We start from the raw sequence: 21969 nt of genomic DNA, 5'->3' as shown, positions 1-21969 counted from the left end.
AAGATACCCATCTCTTTGAAAGGCTAAATTTACCATGCCTTCCATGGTCACATCATAGGAGAACTTTATGCCAGAATGTTCTGTATGTGTAACCCATCCACAAGGAGTCAAGAAGCAAATTCTAACCATAGTTTGAGAGCAGTCCTCTATAAACTATACTTTTTTGTAAGTAAAAGAATGAGTTTGATACAACTTAACCTTACATATGATATCTTATAAAAAATAAAATAAGCTGTCAAACCTCTAGTACTAACACGTACTCATGCCTAAGAGTATGTAAAACTAATAGCTGAATTAAAAGCTACTTAAAAAGCAAATTTTACAGTTCATTCAAACTTGCATTAACAAGTATTATTACAAGTCAACCTACAAGGTTTTTCTAGTGCCAATATCAATCTTATTACGAACAAAATACAATTTGCCTTTACCCAAAATGGAGAAAAAATTGATTACCCTTTGACCCATAATAAAATACCACATCTTGTCTAGCAAAACTGAGGCCAGTTTCATTTTTTTCATGTTTTGACAAAAAACAATTAAAGTAATTGTAATCTATCTGTTTACTTACATTAGGATCATAGATCCAAAATTGATTACCCTTTGACCCATGACATGGATAAAGTATCACATCTTGTCCAGCAAAATCGAGACAAGCTTCATCTCGTCGAATTTCTCCTTCTTTACTAAGCATCCAGAACTAAAACCAGAAGAGTTAATCATAAATAAAAATGTCCTTCAGTAATGTTATTTGTAAGTAAATTACGTTTATAGTTATGTAGCAATTTATAATAAAAAATAATTGTTATATCTAGTAATCTCAATAATAATAATGATATTAATAAAATACTGTGTAAAATTAACTGTACTAAAACTAAATCTACAAATTATCAAACAATAGTTATACTACAAACTGTATTTAAACTAGGCACTTGTCACCACGTCACTAAATCATCACAATAAGCAGAGTGCTTACATTAGGCACTTGTCACCACATCACTAAATCTTCACAATAAGCAGAGTGCTTACATTAGGCACTTGTCACCACACCACTTATTAATAATTACAATAAGCAGTGTGTTTACACTAGGCACTTGTCACCACGTCACTAAATCATCACAATAAGCAGTGTGCTTACACTAGGCACTTGTCACCACGTCACTAAATCATCACAATAAGCAGTGTGCTTACACTAGGCACTTGTCACCACGTCACTAAATCATCACAATAAGCAGTGTGTTTACACTAGGGAACTTGTCATCACGTCACGAAACAATATTCTGTAAAAGATTGTATCACGTGCACTTTTACTACCACCCAAGCACATTGTGTAAAAAACTAACATCTGAAAAAATAAAAAAGATAGAACTGAAAAGACATTTTCTACAACATAAATTACACTGAGATGTATTATGAAATTGATTTATATTGATATGTTTAAGGTTCGCATAATAGGCAGTAAGTTTAGTAAAAAAGGCAGTTGAAGCTTGCTTCAATAAAACTTTAATTAAACTTTTTTCTTGTTCGTTTTCCCCATTTTATTTACATTGACCCTGAAATTACATCAAATAGAAATGTGTGTATGTCCAAAGGAAACAAACATATCCACTGATAAATAATTGTATTTTCAATTAGAAAAAGATTTCAATAGAGAATTAGCATCAAGATTGTTCATCGTGATATTGATGGAACTAGGAATTCTTCAATTTACTTAACAGAGTATTTGAAGATCAGAACTAAAATCATCCTACTCACCTGATTTCCACCCTGTCCATGACATGGGTATAGACCCACAGGTTTGTGAAGGTCATCCCTACGAGCAGGGCTATCAAGGCACGTGGTGGACCCTTCACCTATATTGCGAACCTGTCAATCAGAAAAGAAGAGACAAAGTTGTTAATGAAATAATCAGTGATGTCAAGAAAACCCACTTGTAGAGAAAAATATACATGTAAATATGGCTCATTTGGGTTGAGAAAACTTTTTATGTAGAGGAGCGAACAACGTTTCGACCTTCTTTGATCATCGTCAGGTTCACGATGACCAAAGATGGTTGAAACGTTGTTCGCTCCTCTACATAAAAAGTTTTCTCAACCCAAACGAGCCATTTTTACATGTATGTTAATGAAATATTTAGATTAAGACTTTTTGGTATAATTTTGGAAGAAAAGAGTTCACATTCAAGCCAAGTATATGAAATCAAAATTTCAGCATGCAGTGTTTGATAAATTCTAACTTGCTTTTGCAGATGCATAATAAACAAAATTATGAAAGAAACATAGTTGAAATAAACTTTTGTTTTGAAATTTAAATATTTCAGTCAGAGCAAAATTTTCAATCCATTTATCTCCAATATACTCTAAATCAGTGTGCCAATTACTATTGCTTTTACACATGCACACACACACACTATATATAATACAAAATCAAAAAGATTTCTTATTTGGTCTTGTATCGTAAGATTAACGACTGTGAAGTAGCAGAAGGGGTTTATTTCTCAAAATGGATCTGTTTGCCACGATGAATTATATAATTTCAGCATCTAGTATTATCTTACTTTGTGATAAGCATGTTATATTCCTGCCATTTTAAACAGATATCTTGACAACACTTAAAATTTAATGGTGATAATATATGATCCAAACATTTCAAAATACTTGTGCAGAGGTTAAAATCAAGTTAAACTTATGTCTATCCTGCAATTTTATTTTTACTAAATACATCCATCTTGTAACTTTATGGTTTTACTGAAAATGCCCTTGTAATTTTAGCCTGAAAAAATTATTGTAAAGGAACAAATTGATATAACAATTTAATCAGGATCTTGGAAAATGCAAGAATAATGGAGAAGAAAGATGTTTAACACTGGAAATCAATGGTTGTTCACAGACACCTGTTACCACAAAGGATCCACAGATATTCAATTAAGTTAATGGTATTAATTAGCTAGAATTCTAACTACAATTGCACAGGAATAGAAGTATGAGAACCAATTTTTTTTAGGTATCTATAGGGGCATATTTTTTAGTTATGCCGCTGGTCCAGTGTAACCACAATAAAGAGAAGCTAAATCAAAACCTTAGTAGATTAATCAACCCCAAAAGTATATGATCCAAGATTCAAATATAATATACAACTCAAAGTATTTAACTTCAATCATTGGATCAAGTACAGGAGTTTTCTGAACTCAAAATCTCAAAGAACTAGTAGTAACTCAAAGAAAATGAGGCAATGGAAGCAATTACTAGCCTTAACTAAGAAGACACCACCTATTATGTATTCTCTGTACATCACTTGTCAACATAAAAGAAAGAACAACCTTACAAAAGATGGGCCTATGAGAAGTCCAAAAATTACATTCAAGTGCTAACAAAATACCCATGCTGAGACATAAAATATAGCATTTTATATGCCTCTGAATTAAACAAGTCTCTGAATTGGTACTAATCACAGAATATATGGTTCACAGATAAAGAAAAAAAACAGTAGATTATAATCATCTCTACTGCTAATTCAGTACCAACACTGTAACTCAGGCAGCAGTACATCAAATCTTCAAAGCTCAACAAAACAAGTAAATTATGGACTGTGTACATTTGGAACAAAATCTGTCAAAGCCTGTTTACATTCTGCGTAATGGTTGCACAGTAGTAAAATAATAACTGAGGCAGTAATGTTTGACCTACACTAAGCATAACATTAGCAAATTGATGGGAATTTAATATTTTGAAACTAGATACTGGATACAGACTGATTACGTTAAGACGATATACTAAGAAATTAATATAATATGAAATTATATATTAAGTTGCACCTCAAGGAAATATTACCTTAACATTTGGTAATGAACTTTAAAGTGTTAACTGGAGAATTTAGTTGCTTTCCATTGGATTTACAGATGTTTAACATATTAAAACATGGTATAACATTACATTTGTATCTTGTATCATTTGAAGTACCACTTTGTTCCTATGTGTTGACCATGTGTCATGTGAATAAACAAAATATGACCTTACAAAAATTACCACAAAGAGCCAAAAATGTGTGTTTCACACTGATTTCTGTGCATTACCTGATACCTAAAATATCCTAAAAACAATATTAAATGAGTAAATCGTATCTTTCTACAGAGGACAGGTAAGAACTCGTAATGACTTGTGTTATTTTTGGTAGTCATCTTATTTTTTGTCAATTTTTGGGCCAAAATTGGCAAACTGAGCATGATATGCAGCATCAGCATAATCATCAGGTCCAAAATTGTATTAAAAAACCATTGTATATCATGGCCTACTCAAACATACTAAAACATTTTCCATGGCTCTTTAAGCAAGATTTCTATACCCAAACTGTGACAATTTAATGTTTTGGAATATTTTTAAAACAACTATCAATGGGAAACAAAATCCTTAATTAGTGATACAAATTATTCATCAAATAAATCAATACAACATTATTCAGTGAAACCAAATAAACTTTGTAACACAACCTGTTTTCACTAATTTGGGTACAAAATTACAAGGAATATGAAGTTGCATACAAATGAAATCCGTCAAAACATTTAACCTATTCATCTGTGGAATGGTTTCATACTCAAGATTAGATCAATGTCTTACCTCCCCTGAAGCGACAGCTTCTCCTGGAATAAAGAGTTCTGGATAAACATTTTTAAGATACCAATCAAAATTTTTACATTTAAGTTGCTTCCTCAGCTCTTTTCTTGAGCTTATATCTCCAAAGTCACCCTGCAAGAAGTATAACAAACTTTATGTTTTCAAAACATTAAGAAATAACATTTATTTTATGATAAATTAATACAAATGAAAATATTTAGTCATTATGTAAATCCTTATTTAACATTTACTTGTTCTTACATGTTAATGTGCCATCAGCATTTTAACAGTGTGGGCTAAAATTATCACAAAATGATAACTCCATAATTTTGTTTTTTTTTAATCAATATAGCATATTTATTCACACCATGAGCAGCTAACTGTGTGGTGGATAGCAACCTTTTCACATGAGAACAAACTTTCAATGAAAGTAACTGACAAAAAACAAACTGTTCAATATGAATCAACAAGCACTACTACAGAGAAAAAAAACTATTTTGAGGTTCTTAAAGATCTGTTTTACACTTTGATGTATTAAAGTTTTGAGTATCATACATGAAATATAAATATTTACAAGAACTAACAGTATAGCTATGTCACTAACCAGATCATATCCTATCCTCTGATAGTAATATTTAGCATAGTCATCAAGCCACACCTCTGCCAAACGAACCGAGTTTCGCTTTAATACATTTATTCCTGATCTCCACTTGTAGGGGCTTCTCTTCCTGAAGATATGGCCCACATGAGAGCAGGGTACTATTTCCAATGTTCCATGACACATCCATGTCTGTGGTAGAACAAAAGAAAGGTGTAAGGTGTAATAAGGTAATATTCATTTTTGTTACGAAATAATATCAAAATAGGGCTCGTAAGTAAATCTCGAAGAACAATAGGAATGCGTGAGATTTCGTAATTACGGAAATATTACGTCATTGCGCCAATGATTAAATGCCTATGCATTAACGAGATTTGCTTATTAAATTTTATTTATTGCTCGACACAAATATGGAACCATCCAGTATCTAATCTAATGCATATTCTTCTATAGCGCTTAATCTTCGCGCAGATGCGAACTCTCTACGTTTGACTTTCCCGTTAGACATCGCGGGCCGGACTTTGTGCACCACTGCGTTAGAGGAATAAAATATTACAACACTTCTGTTATAAATGTCTATGGACAAACACTTTGTTAGTCCTTTGGGGAAGAATAAAAAAAAAGAAAAAGTTCATACCATTACAGAAAGAAAAAGGACAAAGAAGACGTTTCATTTTTCAACTTCTTAACACCATAATTTTAAAAATTCACTATTTTATAACGTGGCCTTTCCAAGAGTTATATTAGGAAAAAAAAATCTCAAAATCTTAGTAAAAGATAGCAAATATCTTGAAAACGAGGTGTTAATACAAAAGTGTACATAAATATATTTCATTTACAGTTACTCCACGTCTGTTACACATCTAAGTACAACGTAACATTCTTTTTTTCTTAGGTTTTTGTTTCATTATTGTCGTATGTGTGTAATTAATTCTCAGCAGTCAAGTAAAACAAAATCAAACGGAAGGACTGCGTTAAAAACAACAAATGAAACTCTGACTAATGATATTTTAATAAACAAGCTCAAACAAAAATCAAATCGAAGACACAAATCACAAGGGTCCTCAGGATACAAACTGTAATGTGGTATATAAATTGTACCATAGGTTTTAAAGGTGATTGAGAAGTATGATACACCGTCTATCAGTATAAAATGGCTAGATGAAAAAAAAACAGGGTTATCACAAATGGAGTTCAATCAAACTGGATTAATGTCACAAGTGAAGTTCAGTCTCATAACCTTTGTTGTTTTCGATTTATATCAATGACATACACGACTGAATGCCGTTAAATTGTTTAAATTTGAAGACGATGTTAAGGATTTAGTTGTTGGTAGCTGTGAAGAGGATACTGTTGATTTATAAAAATAATTCAGAAAATGTAGTGAGTTGGACAAATAAATGACAAATATAATCTAGATGGGAATATTTTAATGTTATGAAAGAAAGGAATCTTGGTGTAGTAGTTAATCAGTCTCTTAAGCCATCCAAAGCAGTGTGTTGTTGCTAGAGGTAGAGCAAATATGATTTTAGGTTGTATCTACAGAAATACTGAATAGATATCTAAAGGTTATGATTTCATTATCCATGTCACTCATTAGGCCACATTTCGAATATTTTCTTCAACCTTGGACTCCTTACCTTAGGAGTGACATCAAATTGTTGGAAAGAGTTCAAAGAAGGGTTACTAACATGGTGCCTGGTTACAGGGTTATCATACGAGAAGAGGCTGAAATCTCTACAAATTGTTTTATCTTAGAAAATGAAGAGTTGAAATTCTTTTAGGTAGGATTACAGTATATTAAACTATGAGATCTTTGGCATCCTCAAATACGTTATTTGAAAGGGTTTGACCTCATGAATCTGAAACTGTAATTTAATCTAAAATCAGCCAACCGATGATGGAGCTATAACCTAAAAGTTTGTACTTGGAGACAAAAAAACAACAAAAACAAACAAATTTGGAACCATTCGATGGGCCACTGTGCCGCAGCTAAAATTATTGCACTTTGGCTCATATGGCAAAACACATTACTCTATTTTATATCCAATTTTTTAAGAACAGTTATCCCGTAAACAATGTTTCAGTAATAAAATACTTTTAATTTGTATATCGCACGCAAAGCACGAGTTTATCCCTGAGTATAAATTCAAATCCTAAACACTTCGCAAAATCAGAATGCAAATCTCAATCTCAAAAATTACAAATTGAAAAGCGCTAAAAATAAAATTCTGTGTAAGCAGCGTTCCAAAACATTACCTGACACTTAAGGTTAAATATTATTTTAGAATATGTATCGTTTTTTAATTTTCATGCTATCACTATTTACTAAATTTTAAAGTCAAATATTTGTTTGTTTTGAATTTCGTGCAAAGCTAGTCAATGGCTATCTGCGCTAGCCGTCCCTAATTTAGCAGTGCAAGAATAGAGGGAAGGGAGCTAGTCATCACTACCCACCGCCAACTCTTGGGCTACTCTTTTACCAACGAATAGTGGGATTGACCGTCACATTATACACCCCCACGGCTGGGAGGGCAAGCATGTTTAGCGCGATGCGTGCGCGAACCCGCGACCCTCGGATTACGAGTCGCACGCCTTACGCGCTCGGCCATGCCAGGCCTATTTCAGTTAGTATTATATATATTTCAAGAATATCGTTATTTTTCCTACTAGTTCTAACAATATATGCGAGTAGTATAACCACGACCTTGATAAATACGGATACACTACAAATAAAAACGGATTCTAAACAACATGTATACTATACATTTAAATTTTAATCACTCAAAACAGACATTTTATAATGTAAAAAAAAAAAAAAAACACTACAAAATACCTTGAAAGACAATTCTAAGTTTTCTCCACCCCATATATCAAATCCACTGTCGTAAGTTCCCAGCTCTTCAAAAAAACTTTTTTCAATAGCAAACAAACCTCCCGCCATAGTTGGAGACCTGCAAAACGAATCAAAAATATTTGCAAAAATACGGTTTTATATTTAGGTAAAGTACGTAAAGGAATAATGATTCAATTCTGATTTTTGGACATTGTAATAATTGATATATTTTTACTAACGAAAATGACGAGCCAAATACTAATATTCTCATCCCGCAGCATACCCTAACCTCATATTCCACAGGTGACTGAGATAAACAAATTTTGTAAAATCGGTTTTCATAAACAGAGGCAGAAAAGGGTTATAGAGTTCAGTCAAACATCGGTAGATTCCTCCGCGAGCCAATTAAAATTAAGATCTTTCATGAAATGAATTCGTAGCGTATTAATGGGATAATTATTGGTACATGCAATATGCAAAATCAGGGTAACGAAAAATCTAGAATAATATGACGAAGCTTAAGAAAAAAAAGTAATTTAATCGTAATAAAAAGTTGGAATATTTAAACAAAATGTAGTGAATACAGGTTAGCAGTAAAAATATGTATACTGTATATATATAAAAGCGTATAAAGTTAGAGTAACCGATTATGTAGGATTCATAAACATGAAATGTGGATTTCAACAATATAACCAATGTTTTCATATCTACCAGACAGGTTCCCATGGATGCTTGCGACGTTTTTTTTCACTATCTGGAATAACGTGCCAATTAAACTGAAGGTTCCAGTCAAATCCACCTACGTTCAGACTGCTAGAATCTCTGAAGTTATACTCGAATGTGTCATCACTGATGACGTCAATCACGGGACATACCACTGTTGTAGAATTTCGGGCAATACGATCCAACAAGGGTTCCAACCAGCCTAAATGAAGGTTTAAAAAGATTCAAAAGAGGTTTTGACGTTTTTAAGCTATATTCACATAAAATTTAAAAACCTTAACATTTTTGTTAGGGAACTTTGTTCTTAAAACTTGCGGAGGATGAAAACGTTTATTAGGAATACACATTAACATTCACAATCATATCAACCTGTATATTTACGTCAAAGAGAGAAACTCACGAGAAAGTATTTCCAAGAGTCTCTCCATCATTGTTTGTTTTTCAGGTCACAATAATTAATTATCTTTATTTGGACAAAAAATATTTATCTTAATGAGCACTAGACGGGAGAACTAGCACCTACTTGCTGCATTATTAGCAAGCAAATGATTTTACAAATTAACATGTTAATGTTTTTTAATTCCGTGACAAAACAAGGCAATTATTAAACTATTCATCTTTCTTTACCAACCAGCTATATAAACGTTTATTATTTTTACACCTTACAGTTTGATCATTGTAGAGCTTGTGTGTCTCGATCACCTCATAATAAAAAACAAAGTTAGACCGTATTAAAATTTCTTATTTTAACGACAAAATGTACAAGTACAGATATTAATATTCTGATTTCCTTTTGAATGTACTGATTAAAAAAAATCTTATCAACTTCATATAAAACAGATGAAAAAAGCCAACTTCTTCTCAACGTGACTTATCAAGGTGCATGAGACATGACTAAACCACTCTCTAGCCCAGTGGTTTTCAAAGTATAGTCTACGACCCATTGATGAGCAACGAGGGTCCTTCAACTGGTTCGCTGGCCAGTCCAAAATTCACGTCACAGAAGCTCAACGCCATACGAGCGAATCGAACGGTTAGGGTCGGCCCGGTAGGTGGTCCGTGGGGTCTCTTCTCTCCCATGTGGTTGAGAACTAATACTATAACCCAGAAATAAGGCATAAAAGATGGCTACTTCTTTTACAGTTAGTAAATTTTACCAAACTCTCGTGATTACTTGTTCATTCTCGTTCCACGTAATATATCAATTTAACCGTAATATATCAGTTGTATAGCAGTTTAAGTATGTATTTTTTAAAGCAAGTGGGTGAAGTATGGATGGTAAGCTGTTGGCACGGAACAAATTTTCTTCCTGAAGATGACCTAAAAAGGTCGAAACGTTGTTCTTGACTCTACTTTAATTAAAGTTTTAATATCCATACCAGCAGTCTTGAGAATACATTCGAACTTTCTACCTATGGCCCCTTGGTGGAACAACAGTAATTCTTTGGATTTACAACGCTGAAATCAGGAGTTCGATTCCCTTCCGTAGACGCAGCAGATAGCCAGATGTGGCTTTGCTATAACAAAACACATATTTTACCTATGATTCCGTTTTTAACTCACCTGTGTTTTTTAAATGAAATGTTTTATGTAAAATATTGCAATAGCAATTATCGCGTTCACACGATGAGTCAGTCAATTGCCACTTAAAAATAGATGTTTTTACATTTTATGAAGATAGCACTTTTATACGGTGATATTTAGGACAAAATAAAAGGAGGGAAGACCAACTTTTACTCCTTGTACTCCAGGTTTTGGAATAATGTTTCAACATTCTGGACTTTGTAACACCTGACTTTTACAGGATCGTAGCCAATCGGTAATTATATCTAGACTAGCACGCTTCCTTTATATTACTTTCATTCAAACAGTGAGTGTAAAACTCACTCAGTGTTTTAAATTATATTTATTTTATGCACTCTTCGCTACACTTGATACTGCGATTTCTTAAGAATGCAATAATGACTGAAACACGAGTAAAATATCCGATTCACTGAGTCTGATTACATGGTCTATACTTATTAAACATAGTTCGTTAAACAACAGAACACACGCAGATGAGAGACGCTTGATGACGTCATAAATACAAAATGTTGCAGGCATATTTCGACGGTTTATGGATGTTATAAATTTAAGTGTTTCAGACAAGAGAAATAACAAATCCTTCACCAAAGTATATGATGTATGCTATTATATCACTAAGATATAACACGTTCACAAGACAGTCGTACGTTATTATTAGAAAAATCAAATCCCAATATTCGGTCAGACTTGAGCAGCCCAAGAGTTGGTGGTGGGTGTTGTCGACTAGCTTCCTTACCTCAAGTCATTTAGTGATAATTATGGCCGGCTATGTAATGACAGTCCTTTTCTATCTTTGCGCAAATACTCTAAAACAAAATCTGTTGAAAGTACGCGATATAAACACAAGTAGAAAGTGTCATATAATCCGAGTGCACTTCAAACTACTTTGGTAAGAATTATTTTGCTCTCATGTGATAGTTCAGTCGTAACAATGTTAGTAAAAACAACAAGTAATCAATAGTGATGTATTATCCAAATAACTGCTATTTTCAGGTAATTTTCACAATCTATCATGGAGTACTGCTTAAAAATACATAAAATATTTAGCAAATCAGCTAGATTTACCTCGTCTTTTAAGTTTGTTTTCTTTGGATTATATTGAGTGTATTTGGTATGACTGGATATGTAATTTGAACCAATACGGTAGTTCATATTAGTTACATCAATCAGTGAATAAACTAAAGCTGCAGTATTTCAGAAGACTGAACTTTGGTCTTTAAAAGGAAACCCTGGTAAAGAAGAGGATATTCCTTGAAGGCGCTTGTTCTCGTGGCTTGCTGTTTCACTCAGTTTGAAGTAATATCCATCTTAGCTATTCATTGCTCTCAAAAACGAAACGTCGTAAGATACATTACCTACCTTCAGTACATTCACAGTGGGAATCCAAGTACGTAAGAACGGGTGCTACAGCCACCGACGCCCCCAGGAGTCGACATCTAATGAGGCCTTCTCTTCGTCGCGCTCGAAACACTCGGACTTTTGGAAACTGAACAATGTAATCTTCCAGCTGGCGTGACAAATGAGCTATAGGAGAAAAATAAATCTTACCCCGAGTTACAAACAACGTATATTTCACATAATCGAGAGTGTTTCTTTGTTTTTGAATTTCGTGCAAAGCAACACGAGGGCTATCTCGCTGCGCTAGCCGTCCCAAATCTCGCAATGTAAGACAAGAGGGAAGACAGATAGTCGTCACCACCCACCGCCAACTCTTGGGCTACTCTTTTACCAACAAATAGTGGGATTGACCGAAACATTATAACGCCCTCACGGCTGAAATGGCGAGCATGTTTGGTGTGACCGGGATTCAAACCCGCGACCCTCAGATACGAGTCGAGTGCCTTAACCACCAGGCCATGCCGAGCCTTCATATAACCCACTCAGATAACCTAACTGCTGGTTACAGAAAAGTAAAAGAAAATGTTTATAACTGTAAATCGTCGAATTTTATCTGTTAGAGGGGGGATATTTTAAGCAGAGGTCTGGGACTAACCGAAATCTCGCAATTAGAAATGTTAAGAAAACAAAAAACTCTTTGCATGGCACACTTTTTAACAACAAATGAAACTTGTACTGATGATAAAAACTTGAATACGCACAATTACAGGTAAGCATATATTTGCAGTCTTGTGCCCGCAATTTTAGCATATTTTTAAAGCACTTCTAGAGAAACAGTAAACTAATACACTATTTGACAAGTATTAAATTTCGATACATGTTTAAAACGTACAAGCATTTGTGCGCCTTCGTACGCTAGATTTGTTTTTAATTTCGCGCAAAGCTACAAAAAGGCTTTCTGACCTAGCCGTCCCTAATTTAGTAGTGTAAGACTACAGGGAAGGCCGCTAGTCATCACCACCCACCGCCAACTCTTGGGTTACTCTTTTATGAACGTAGGTATACCAAATAGTGGGATTGCCCACAACATTATAACGCCCCAAGGCCGGAAAGGACAAGCATGTTTGGTGTGACGGGAATTCGAACCAGCGACCCTCGGATGACGAGTCGAGTGCCTTAACCACCTCACCATGCCGGGCCGACCTTCGTAAGAAGTTAGTTATTTTCACAACTATAGCCTTAATTAAAGTAATTTGCACTGTTAAATTAATAAAGAATTTTCTTACGGATACAACACAGTAATAATAGTAGCAAATCTACAGAGATATTTCAAGAAATACTCTCCTGTGTATTTTAACAGCTCTAACGCTTTTTCTGGTGATCTGTAATCTCATTATCGGTAATTGGTAATCTTTACTCCTATCACTCTACAACCATCTTCTCAAATAATTATAGATGTTCACACTTTACCACGCTCATGCTCCAGTATCGACTAGCAACAAATCAAGGTACTAAATAAAAGGGTGAAATTACGGCATGCGGAAAACGAAATGAAATGTAGAGTAACAATAAAAATGCGGATTTCAGCACACAGATAAACGAAACAAACAAGAATCATGCAAAATTAAAACTAAATAAAAAAAACACGTAAATGAGAGAGTTGTGTGTGAATTTGGATAATCAGGAGATAGATTACATTGTTCGGTGGATGCCATCACAACAACAACAAATAACAATAAACGTGTCAATAAAACATTGCACCTTTACACGTTAACGCGATAGCTTCGTGTTGTGTAGTAAAAACAAGTAAACATGATAGCCTTGTATTACTGTAGTCAAAATATGTAAACATTAGCCTTCTATCGCTCTATGAAAAGTGTGTAAACATGACAGACTGGTCTCATTAAGAAACATGACATGGCACGACAACTTGTCTTATTACAAAATTACAAGGCCCGGCATGGCTGGGTGGGTTAAGGCGTGCGACTCGTAATCAGAGTGTCGCGAGTTCGAATCCCCGTCGCACCAAACATGCTCGCTATTTCAGCTATGGGGGCGCCATAATGTGACGGTCAATCCCACTATTCGTTGGTAAAAAAGTAGTCCAAGAGTTCGCAGTCGGTGGTGATAACTAGCTGCCTTCCCTCTAGTCTTACACTGTTAAATTAGGGACGGCTAGTGCAGATAGCCCTCGAGTAGCTATGCGCGAAATTCAAAAACAAAATTACACGCCGTCATGACAATTTGACAACATCCAAGTGTCAAATTCGTACACAATGTTTTGTTATGAAGAACGTAATATTATATTTTCCCTCTCCATCACTCACTCACACTTACATTTTTGAACGTAAATAACTGAGTAAATTTGCACATCTTTCTCCCATTTACTATATGTATCAATTATTTATATTCTTGTACCTAACAAAAACAAAACAACTCACTATCCGTTTGTTTAATTTCGCGTTTAAGATTGACAACACCTGAAAACTTCATAACTAAATGCTTCGTCTTAATTCTGTAATGACATAAAGGTTCATCGATTCTTACTATATGTTTCCCTTTAATGCTATTTAATACGAGGCAGTAGTTGTCACGATAACATAGCACCCTAAGGATATCACTTCAGTTGAGATTTGCCAGGTGAATGGAGATCAAAGGAAGTCTCTTGAATGCTACATAATATGTCAGTTATGTCCACATCTAAGGTTTACATAACTGTTATATCCTAAGCAAAAGAATGCGATGACGTCCACAAAGTGGCACTAAAGGATACGTTGTTAGGCTCATAGTTCCATGGAGTTGCACAAGAGGCGCTGTTGTCTTACAGCAGAGTTGATATCATATTTCTATACCGGAGAACTATAGGCCCTAAGCGCTTGACGTCACACAGACGTTACTGGCCAGCCGAAAAGCAAATACTGTCATTATAAGAATAGCAGACAATTCAGACGTCACATTGTAATTGCTTGTGTTGGAATATGGGATCAAATACTTGAAATTACAATCACCTGTGCAGCAGCTATTTGTTACAAGTAACCAGACAAAGAATCCAGAATTATCGTTTTATAGGTTTCCAAAACATCCAATACGTAAAAGATTAATGGACTGTGGCAGTAAAACGTGCAGACCTGAACTACACTGACAAGGTTTGTAAACCATCGTTGCACTATAGACTACGCAGATCACATTTTATACAGTACGGTACAAAAGTGTTAGGACAAAGTAAAAAAAAAAAAAGATTTTAGGCTATTTTCAAGGAAGGTGAGAAACAGGTGAAACGTCAAAATTTTATTATCTTTATATTTAGTACAACAGAAATTCAGTGGAAGTGTTCAGTAAACAGTCAGTATTTTGTGCGTTCCTCTGTGCTTTAGCAATTACAGTCTTTCGGCATTGTTACAACACACTTAATGAATGTGTCCTTTGAAATTTTACTCCTAATGATTTTAATACACTCCCACAAAGTTTCTCTGGAAGTAGTTTTCTATTTGTCAAGTTTTTGATTTAGGAAATCCCAAATCTCTTCAATTGAATTAAGACTGGAGCTCTGCGGCGGTTATTGCACCAGTTTAATGATTCCAGCAGCTATTGATACTTTCTTAGCTAAGTAACTTCTCCATAGGTTGAATGACTGTTTGTGTCATTATATTCTTGGTAGTAAAATCGTTTATCAATAATACGTAAACTACTGATTACACCATGACGGACCAGTATCTGATGGTACTTGCGAGTCCATTATTTTATCTATTTTGCAAATATTTCCTGTCGCCTCAGCAGAAAAACATCCTCAAACCATTGCATTGCCCCCTTCCCCATGCATTGAGGTACTTATCTTTTACTTTTATTCTGCCCGATGTACAATATATGCTTTGAATAATATTTTTCAAACTTGGACTCATCCGTCGATAACCCCCTTTTCCAATGATCAACAATCCAGTTTTAGTAGCTTTTAACAAGTTTCAGTCTCTTGACAATATTTAGAAATTAAAATAATATTTTTTAAAACTCCTACACGACCAAATATTCCATTCTTGTCAAGTCCTCTTGATACTGTAGATCTGGACACTTTTTTGTAATTCAGTATACGGTCGTTTATCTTATGCTTGAAATCAGTGACCGTCTTCCTTCTGTCCCAAAGGCTGCATAAATGAAGAAACTCAACATCAACATGATTGGGTTTAGATGTTCTGCTTTTTCCCTTCCTATTTTCAAATTTACTTATCTCGGTCTTACGATCTAGGATGCACTTGACAGTGTTTGGGTATCATTTCAAGTCTGAACCAATTTGTCGGAGAGTCCAACCAGCTTTATGTAAAGCGTTTGTGTGAACTCTCTGTTCTTCTGACAATTCTCTACGCTTTTGAGGCCATGGCATGAAAACGGTTTTTATCAAGAGTGCTATTAAATTGAATTTTTGTAGCATATACTGGTACCATATCCTAGCTTTTTTCTATAGTTAAAACATTGTACGGGTTGCCATAATAATTATTTCAGACCCAAAACTGTATCAGTATGTTCATTCAAGCAAATCTATTATGACATGCCCTTGATACAAGTACACTGGAATTCTAACGAATGATAAATATTCTCACCCCTTATTAACAGGGATTAGTGAAGTATTGCCATAGTGATGAAATTTACATTCTGTAATGGCATGAAGTAGTAGACATTTAAAATAGGAAAAATGACAAAATATTTTCTTTTAATATTCTTTAACAGATCGTGATAAAAATTTGTAGTTTGTAAATATTTAGTGCTTCCATTATTCTAAACATCACAATACAGGCCCATACAAGCAGTTAGGCGAAATGGTCCAGTGGGCGATAACAAGTGATAGTAAAAATATGAGGCCTGGCATGGCCAAGCGCGTAAAGCGTGCGACTCGTAATCCGAGGGTCGCGGGTTCGCGCCCGAGTCGCGCTAAACATGCTCGCCCTCCCAGCCGTGGGGGTGTATAATGTGACGGTCAATCCCACTATTCGTTGGTAAAAGAGTAGCCCAAGAGCTGGCGGTGGTTGGTGATGACTAGCTGCCTTCTCTATAGTCTCACACTACTAAATTAGGGAAGGCTAGCGCAGATAGCCCTCGCGAAGCTTTGCGCGAAATTCAAAATAAACCAATTAAAATACCTTTCAAAAACTGTTCTTGAATAAAACAAAAATGTTTCTCACATTCAGTATACGAGTAGATGTAAATTTATATATATATTATACTGAACACAGTATATAGAATCACAAAAAAAAAAAGTATCATATAACAAACCCATTTCACTTAACAAAATTGTTTCCAAGATCAAAACTACGTGTCTTTAGGCCTAATTTTTTGTTTGAAGTTGTTAGGTTTCTATTAGTGAAATATTACTCTCCAGATGGCACAAATATTAATATTTAAAATATTTCACACAATCAACCCGTTTTGTGAATAAAACCTTACAGAATAGAAACGAAATTAATTAAAAACCACGCGTAGTTTTGAAAGCAAATTTACAGGAAGAACGCTTTGAGAAACGAGATAAAAGACATACTGTTATACACACAAGCCTTTTTCGATTCTACATTTCAAACTTTCCTATTAATATTTTTGTTAAGAGATAATCTGGCATTACCAAAAGGGTATTTAGTGTAAGACGTCGTCACTCAATTCACAACTGAGCAGATAGAGAAAAAAGGGGCGAGGATAGAGGAAGTCAACATCTGTTACACAAGTTACAAAGAAACTGTCACGCACATCAAGATGATATATTTATTATTCATTATGATTTCAGTCATGCAACTAATATTTCCATTTGCTTCTAAATTTACAAAACCTTTTTTTGTCACAACAGATACAGACACGTCTTCTATTTGCTGACTGAAGCGATTAAGACATGTAGAAACGTCTCAAAATGAAATGCCCTGTCAAACTCAAGACGACTGCGTAACAATGCAATAAAGTAAGCAGATGGTAGGTTTTCGACAGACGCCATATGTTTATGAATAGTCCTTAGACATTTTATTATTTGGTTTCTGGTACTACGATAGAGCGCCATTGAAAATAATAAATGCAAAAGAATAGATGAATAAATAAGCAGCCATTAAACGACCTTAACGCTAGTTTTAGTCTCGGAATATTGTCTCTGAATTGTTTTGTTTTTTTCTCAGGAATACATTTTTAATCATAGCTCCATCGTTTCTTGACGGATTTGAAATCTAATTGCAATTTTGGACTCAGAAGGGCAAACTTTTTTTGATTGATGTATTTAACCACACCTAAGGTCACATAGATTAATTTACTTTAATCCTGCCTAAAACAATTTTAATTATAGGGTTGGCTGGTAAATATATTAATGAGAAATAAAACTGAATCAGGTATACCCTCGCCCAACACTTGGTATTGCATAAAAATATAGCTAATAAGAAGGAGATTGGTCTCACAGAATAGTTTACCTTAATGATGCCTAAAAAAGTTACATGTACCGCGTCTATTGAGGATTCCCTGTCGTTGTTTTTTTCAGTTGAACGTTATGGTATAATTTATCTCGTACGAGTCTCCAATTTATTATATTACGTAAGTCAAATCCGTACACAATGTTTTGTTATGAAGAACGTAATATTATATTTTCCCTCTCCATCACTCACTCACACTTACATTTTTGAACGTAAATAACTGAGTAAATTTGCACATCTTTCTCCCATTTACTATATGTATCAATTATTTATATTCTTGTACCTAACAAAAACAAAACAACGGTTAATTTCGCGTTTAAGATTGACAACACCTGAAAACTTCATAACTAAATGCTTCGTCTTAATTCTGTAATGACATAAAGGTTCGTCGATTCTTACTATATGTTTCCCTTTAATGCTATTTAATACGAGGCAGTAGTTGTCACGATAACATAGCACCCTAAGGATATCACTTCAGTTGAGATTTGCCAGGTGAATGGAGATCAAAGGAAGTCTCTTGAATGCTACATAATATGTCAGTTATGTCCACATCTAAGGTTTACATAACTGTTATGTCCTAAGCAAAAGAATGCGATGACGTCCACAAAGTGGCACTAGAGGATACGTTGTTAGGCTCATAGTTCCATGGAGTTGCACAAGAGGCGCTGTTGTCTTACAGCAGAGTTGACATCATATTTCTATACCGGAGAACTATAGGCCCTAAGCGCTTGACGTCACACAGACGTTACTGGCCAGCCGAAAAGCAAATACTGTCATTATAAGAATAGCAGACAATTCAGACGTCACATTGTAATTGCTTGTGTTGGAATATGGGATCAAATACTTGAAATTACAATCACCTGTGCAGCAGCTATTTGTTACAAGTAACCAGACAAAGAATCCAGAATTATCGTTTTATAGGTTTCCAAAACATCCAATACGTAAAAGATTAATGGACTGTGGCAGTAAAACGTGCAGACCTGAACTACACTGGCAAGGTTTGTAAACCATCGTTGCACTATAGACTACGCAGATCACATTTTATACAGTACGGTACAAAAGTGTTAGGACAAAGTAAAAAAAAAAAAAGATTTTAGGCTATTTTCAAGGAAGGTGAGAAACAGGTGAAACGTCAAAATTTTATTATCTTTATATTTAGTACAACAGAAATTCAGTGGAAGTGTTCAGTAAACAGTCAGTATTTTGTGCGTTCCTCTGTGCTTTAGCAATTACAGTCTTTCGGCATTGTTACAACACACTTAATGAATGTGTCCTTTGAAATTTTACTCTTAATGATTTTAATACACTCCCACAAAGTTTCTCTGGAAGTAGTTTTCGATTTGTCAAGTTTTTGATTTAGGAAATTCCAAATCTCTTCAATTGAATTAAGACTGGAGCTCTGCGGCGGTTATTGCACCAGTTTAATGACTCCAGCAGCTATTGATACTTTCTTAGCTAAGTAATTTCTCCATAGGTTGAATGATTGTTTGTGTCATTATATTCTTGGTAGTAAAATCGTTTATCAATAATACGTAAACTACTGATTACACCATGACGGACCAGTATCTGATGGTACTTGCGAGTCCATTATTTTATCTATTTTGCAAATATTTCCTGTCGCCTCAGCAGAAAAACATCCTCAAACCATTGCATTTCCCCCTTCCCCATGCATTGAGGTACTTATCTTTTACTTTTATTCTGCCCGATGTACAATATATGCTTTGAATAATATTTTTCAAACTTGGACTCATCCGTCGATAACCCCCTTTTCCAATGATCAACAATACAGTTTTAGTAGCTTTTAACAAGTTTCAGTCTCTTGACAATATTTAGAAATTAAAATAATATTTTTTAAAACTCCTACACGACCAAATATTCCATTCTTGTCAAGTCCTCTTCATACTGTAGATCTGGACACTTTTTTGTAATTCAGTATACGGTCGTTTATCTTATGCTTGAAATCAGTGACCGTCTTCCTTCTGTCCCAAAGGCTGCATAAATGAAGAAACTCAACATCAACATGATTGGGTTTAGATGTTCTGCTTTTTCCCTTCCTATTTTCAAATTTACTTATCTCGGTCTTACGATCTAGGATGCACTTGACAGTGTTTGGGTATCATTTCAAGTCTGAACCAATTTGTCGGAGAGTCCAACCAGCTTTATGTAAAGCGTTTGTGTGAACTCTCTGTCCTTCTGACAATTCTCTACGCTTTTGAGGCCATGGCATGAAAACGGTTTTTATCAAGAGTGCTATTAAATTGAATTTTTGTAGCATATACTGGTACCATATCCTAGCTTTTTTCTATAGTTAAAACATTGTACGGGTTGCCATAATAATTATTTCAGACCCAAAACTGTATCAGTATGTTCATTCAAGCAAATCTATTATGACATGCCCTTGATACAAGTACACTGGAATTCTAACGAATGATAAGTATTCTCACCCCTTATTAACAGGGATTAGTGAAGTATTGCCATAGTGATGAAATTTACATTCTGTAATGGCATGAAGTAGTAGACATTTAAAATAGGAAAAATGACAAAATATTTTCTTTTAATATTCTTTAACAGATCGTGATAAAAATTTGTAGTTTGTAAATATTTAGTGCTTCCATTATTCTAAACATCACAATACAGGCCCATACAAGCAGTTAGGCGAAATGGTCCAGTGGGCGATAACAAGTGATAGTAAAAATATGGGGCCTGGCATGGCCAAGCGCGTAAGGCGTGCGACTCGTAATCCGAGGGTCGCGGGTTCGCGCCCGAGTCGCGCTAAACATGCTCGCCCTCCCAGCCGTGGGGGTGTATAATGTGACGGTCAATCCCACTATTCGTTGGTAAAAGAGTAGCCCAAGAGCTGGCGGTGGTTGGTGATGACTAGCTGCCTTCTCTATAGTCTCACACTACTAAATTAGGGAAGGCTAGCGCAGATAGCCCTCGCGAAGCTTTGCGCGAAATTCAAAATAAACCAATTAAAAATACCTTTCAAAAACTGTTCTTGAATAAAAACAAAAATGTTTCTCACATTCAGTATACGAGTAGATGTAAATTTATATATATATTATACTGAACACAGTATATAGAATCACAAAAAAAAAGTATCATATAACAAACCCATTTCACTTAACAAAATTGTTTCCAAGATCAAAACTAGGTGTCTTTAGGCCTAATTTTTTGTTTGAAGTTGTTAGGTTTCTATTAGTGAAATATTACTCTCCAGATGGCACAAATATTAATATTTAAAATATTTCACACAATCAACCCGTTTTGTGAATAAAACCTTACAGAATAGAAACGAAATTAATTAAAAACCACGCGTAGTTTTGAAAGCAAATTTACAGGAAGAACGCTTTGAGAAACGAGATAAAAGACATACTGTTATACACACAAGCCTTTTTTCGATTCTACATTTCAAACTTTCCTATTAATATTTTTGTTAAGAGATAATCTGGCATTACCAAAAGGGTATTTAGTGTAAGACGTCGTCACTCAATTCACAACTGAGCAGATAGAGAAAAAAGGGGCGAGGATAGAGGAAGTCAACATCTGTTACACAAGTTACAAAGAAACTGTCACGCACATCAAGATGATATATTTATTATTCATTATGATTTCAGTCATGCAACTAATATTTCCATTTGCTTCTAAATTTACAAAACCTTTTTTTTGTCACAACAGATACAGACACGTCTTCTATTTGCTGACTGAAGCGATTAAGACATGTAGAAACGTCTCAAAATGAAATGCCCTGTCAAACTCAAGACGACTGCGTAACAATGCAATAAAGTAAGCAGATGGTAGGTTTTCGACAGACGCCATATGTTTATGAATAGTCCTTAGACATTTTATTATTTGGTT

The 21969-nt window shown here is 34.6% G+C and overlaps 1 protein-coding gene across 2 annotated transcripts in view; it reads right to left on the bottom strand.

Moving 5' to 3' along the window:
* LOC143246419 (putative polypeptide N-acetylgalactosaminyltransferase 9) overlaps nucleotides 1-21969 on the bottom strand; it is a 130566-nt gene that overhangs the window by 5695 nt on the left and 102902 nt on the right. For both annotated transcript variants that reach the window (XM_076493095.1, XM_076493093.1), the window contains exons 4-10: nucleotides 11708-11872; nucleotides 8753-8966; nucleotides 8042-8159; nucleotides 5212-5397; nucleotides 4611-4739; nucleotides 1753-1863; nucleotides 569-697 (exon numbers count right to left, since the gene is read on the bottom strand). In XM_076493095.1, coding sequence (XP_076349210.1) covers nucleotides 569-697; nucleotides 1753-1863; nucleotides 4611-4739; nucleotides 5212-5397; nucleotides 8042-8159; nucleotides 8753-8966; nucleotides 11708-11872 — 1052 coding nt within the window. The remainder of the gene's footprint in view (nucleotides 1-568; nucleotides 698-1752; nucleotides 1864-4610; nucleotides 4740-5211; nucleotides 5398-8041; nucleotides 8160-8752; nucleotides 8967-11707; nucleotides 11873-21969) is intronic.

Source organism: Tachypleus tridentatus, chromosome 3, assembly GCF_004210375.1.
Source record: "Tachypleus tridentatus isolate NWPU-2018 chromosome 3, ASM421037v1, whole genome shotgun sequence".
Lineage (NCBI taxonomy): Eukaryota > Metazoa > Arthropoda > Merostomata > Xiphosura > Limulidae > Tachypleus > Tachypleus tridentatus.
The sequence above is the reverse complement of the archived record's forward strand: the minus strand, read 5'-3'. Positions and strand labels throughout refer to the sequence as shown.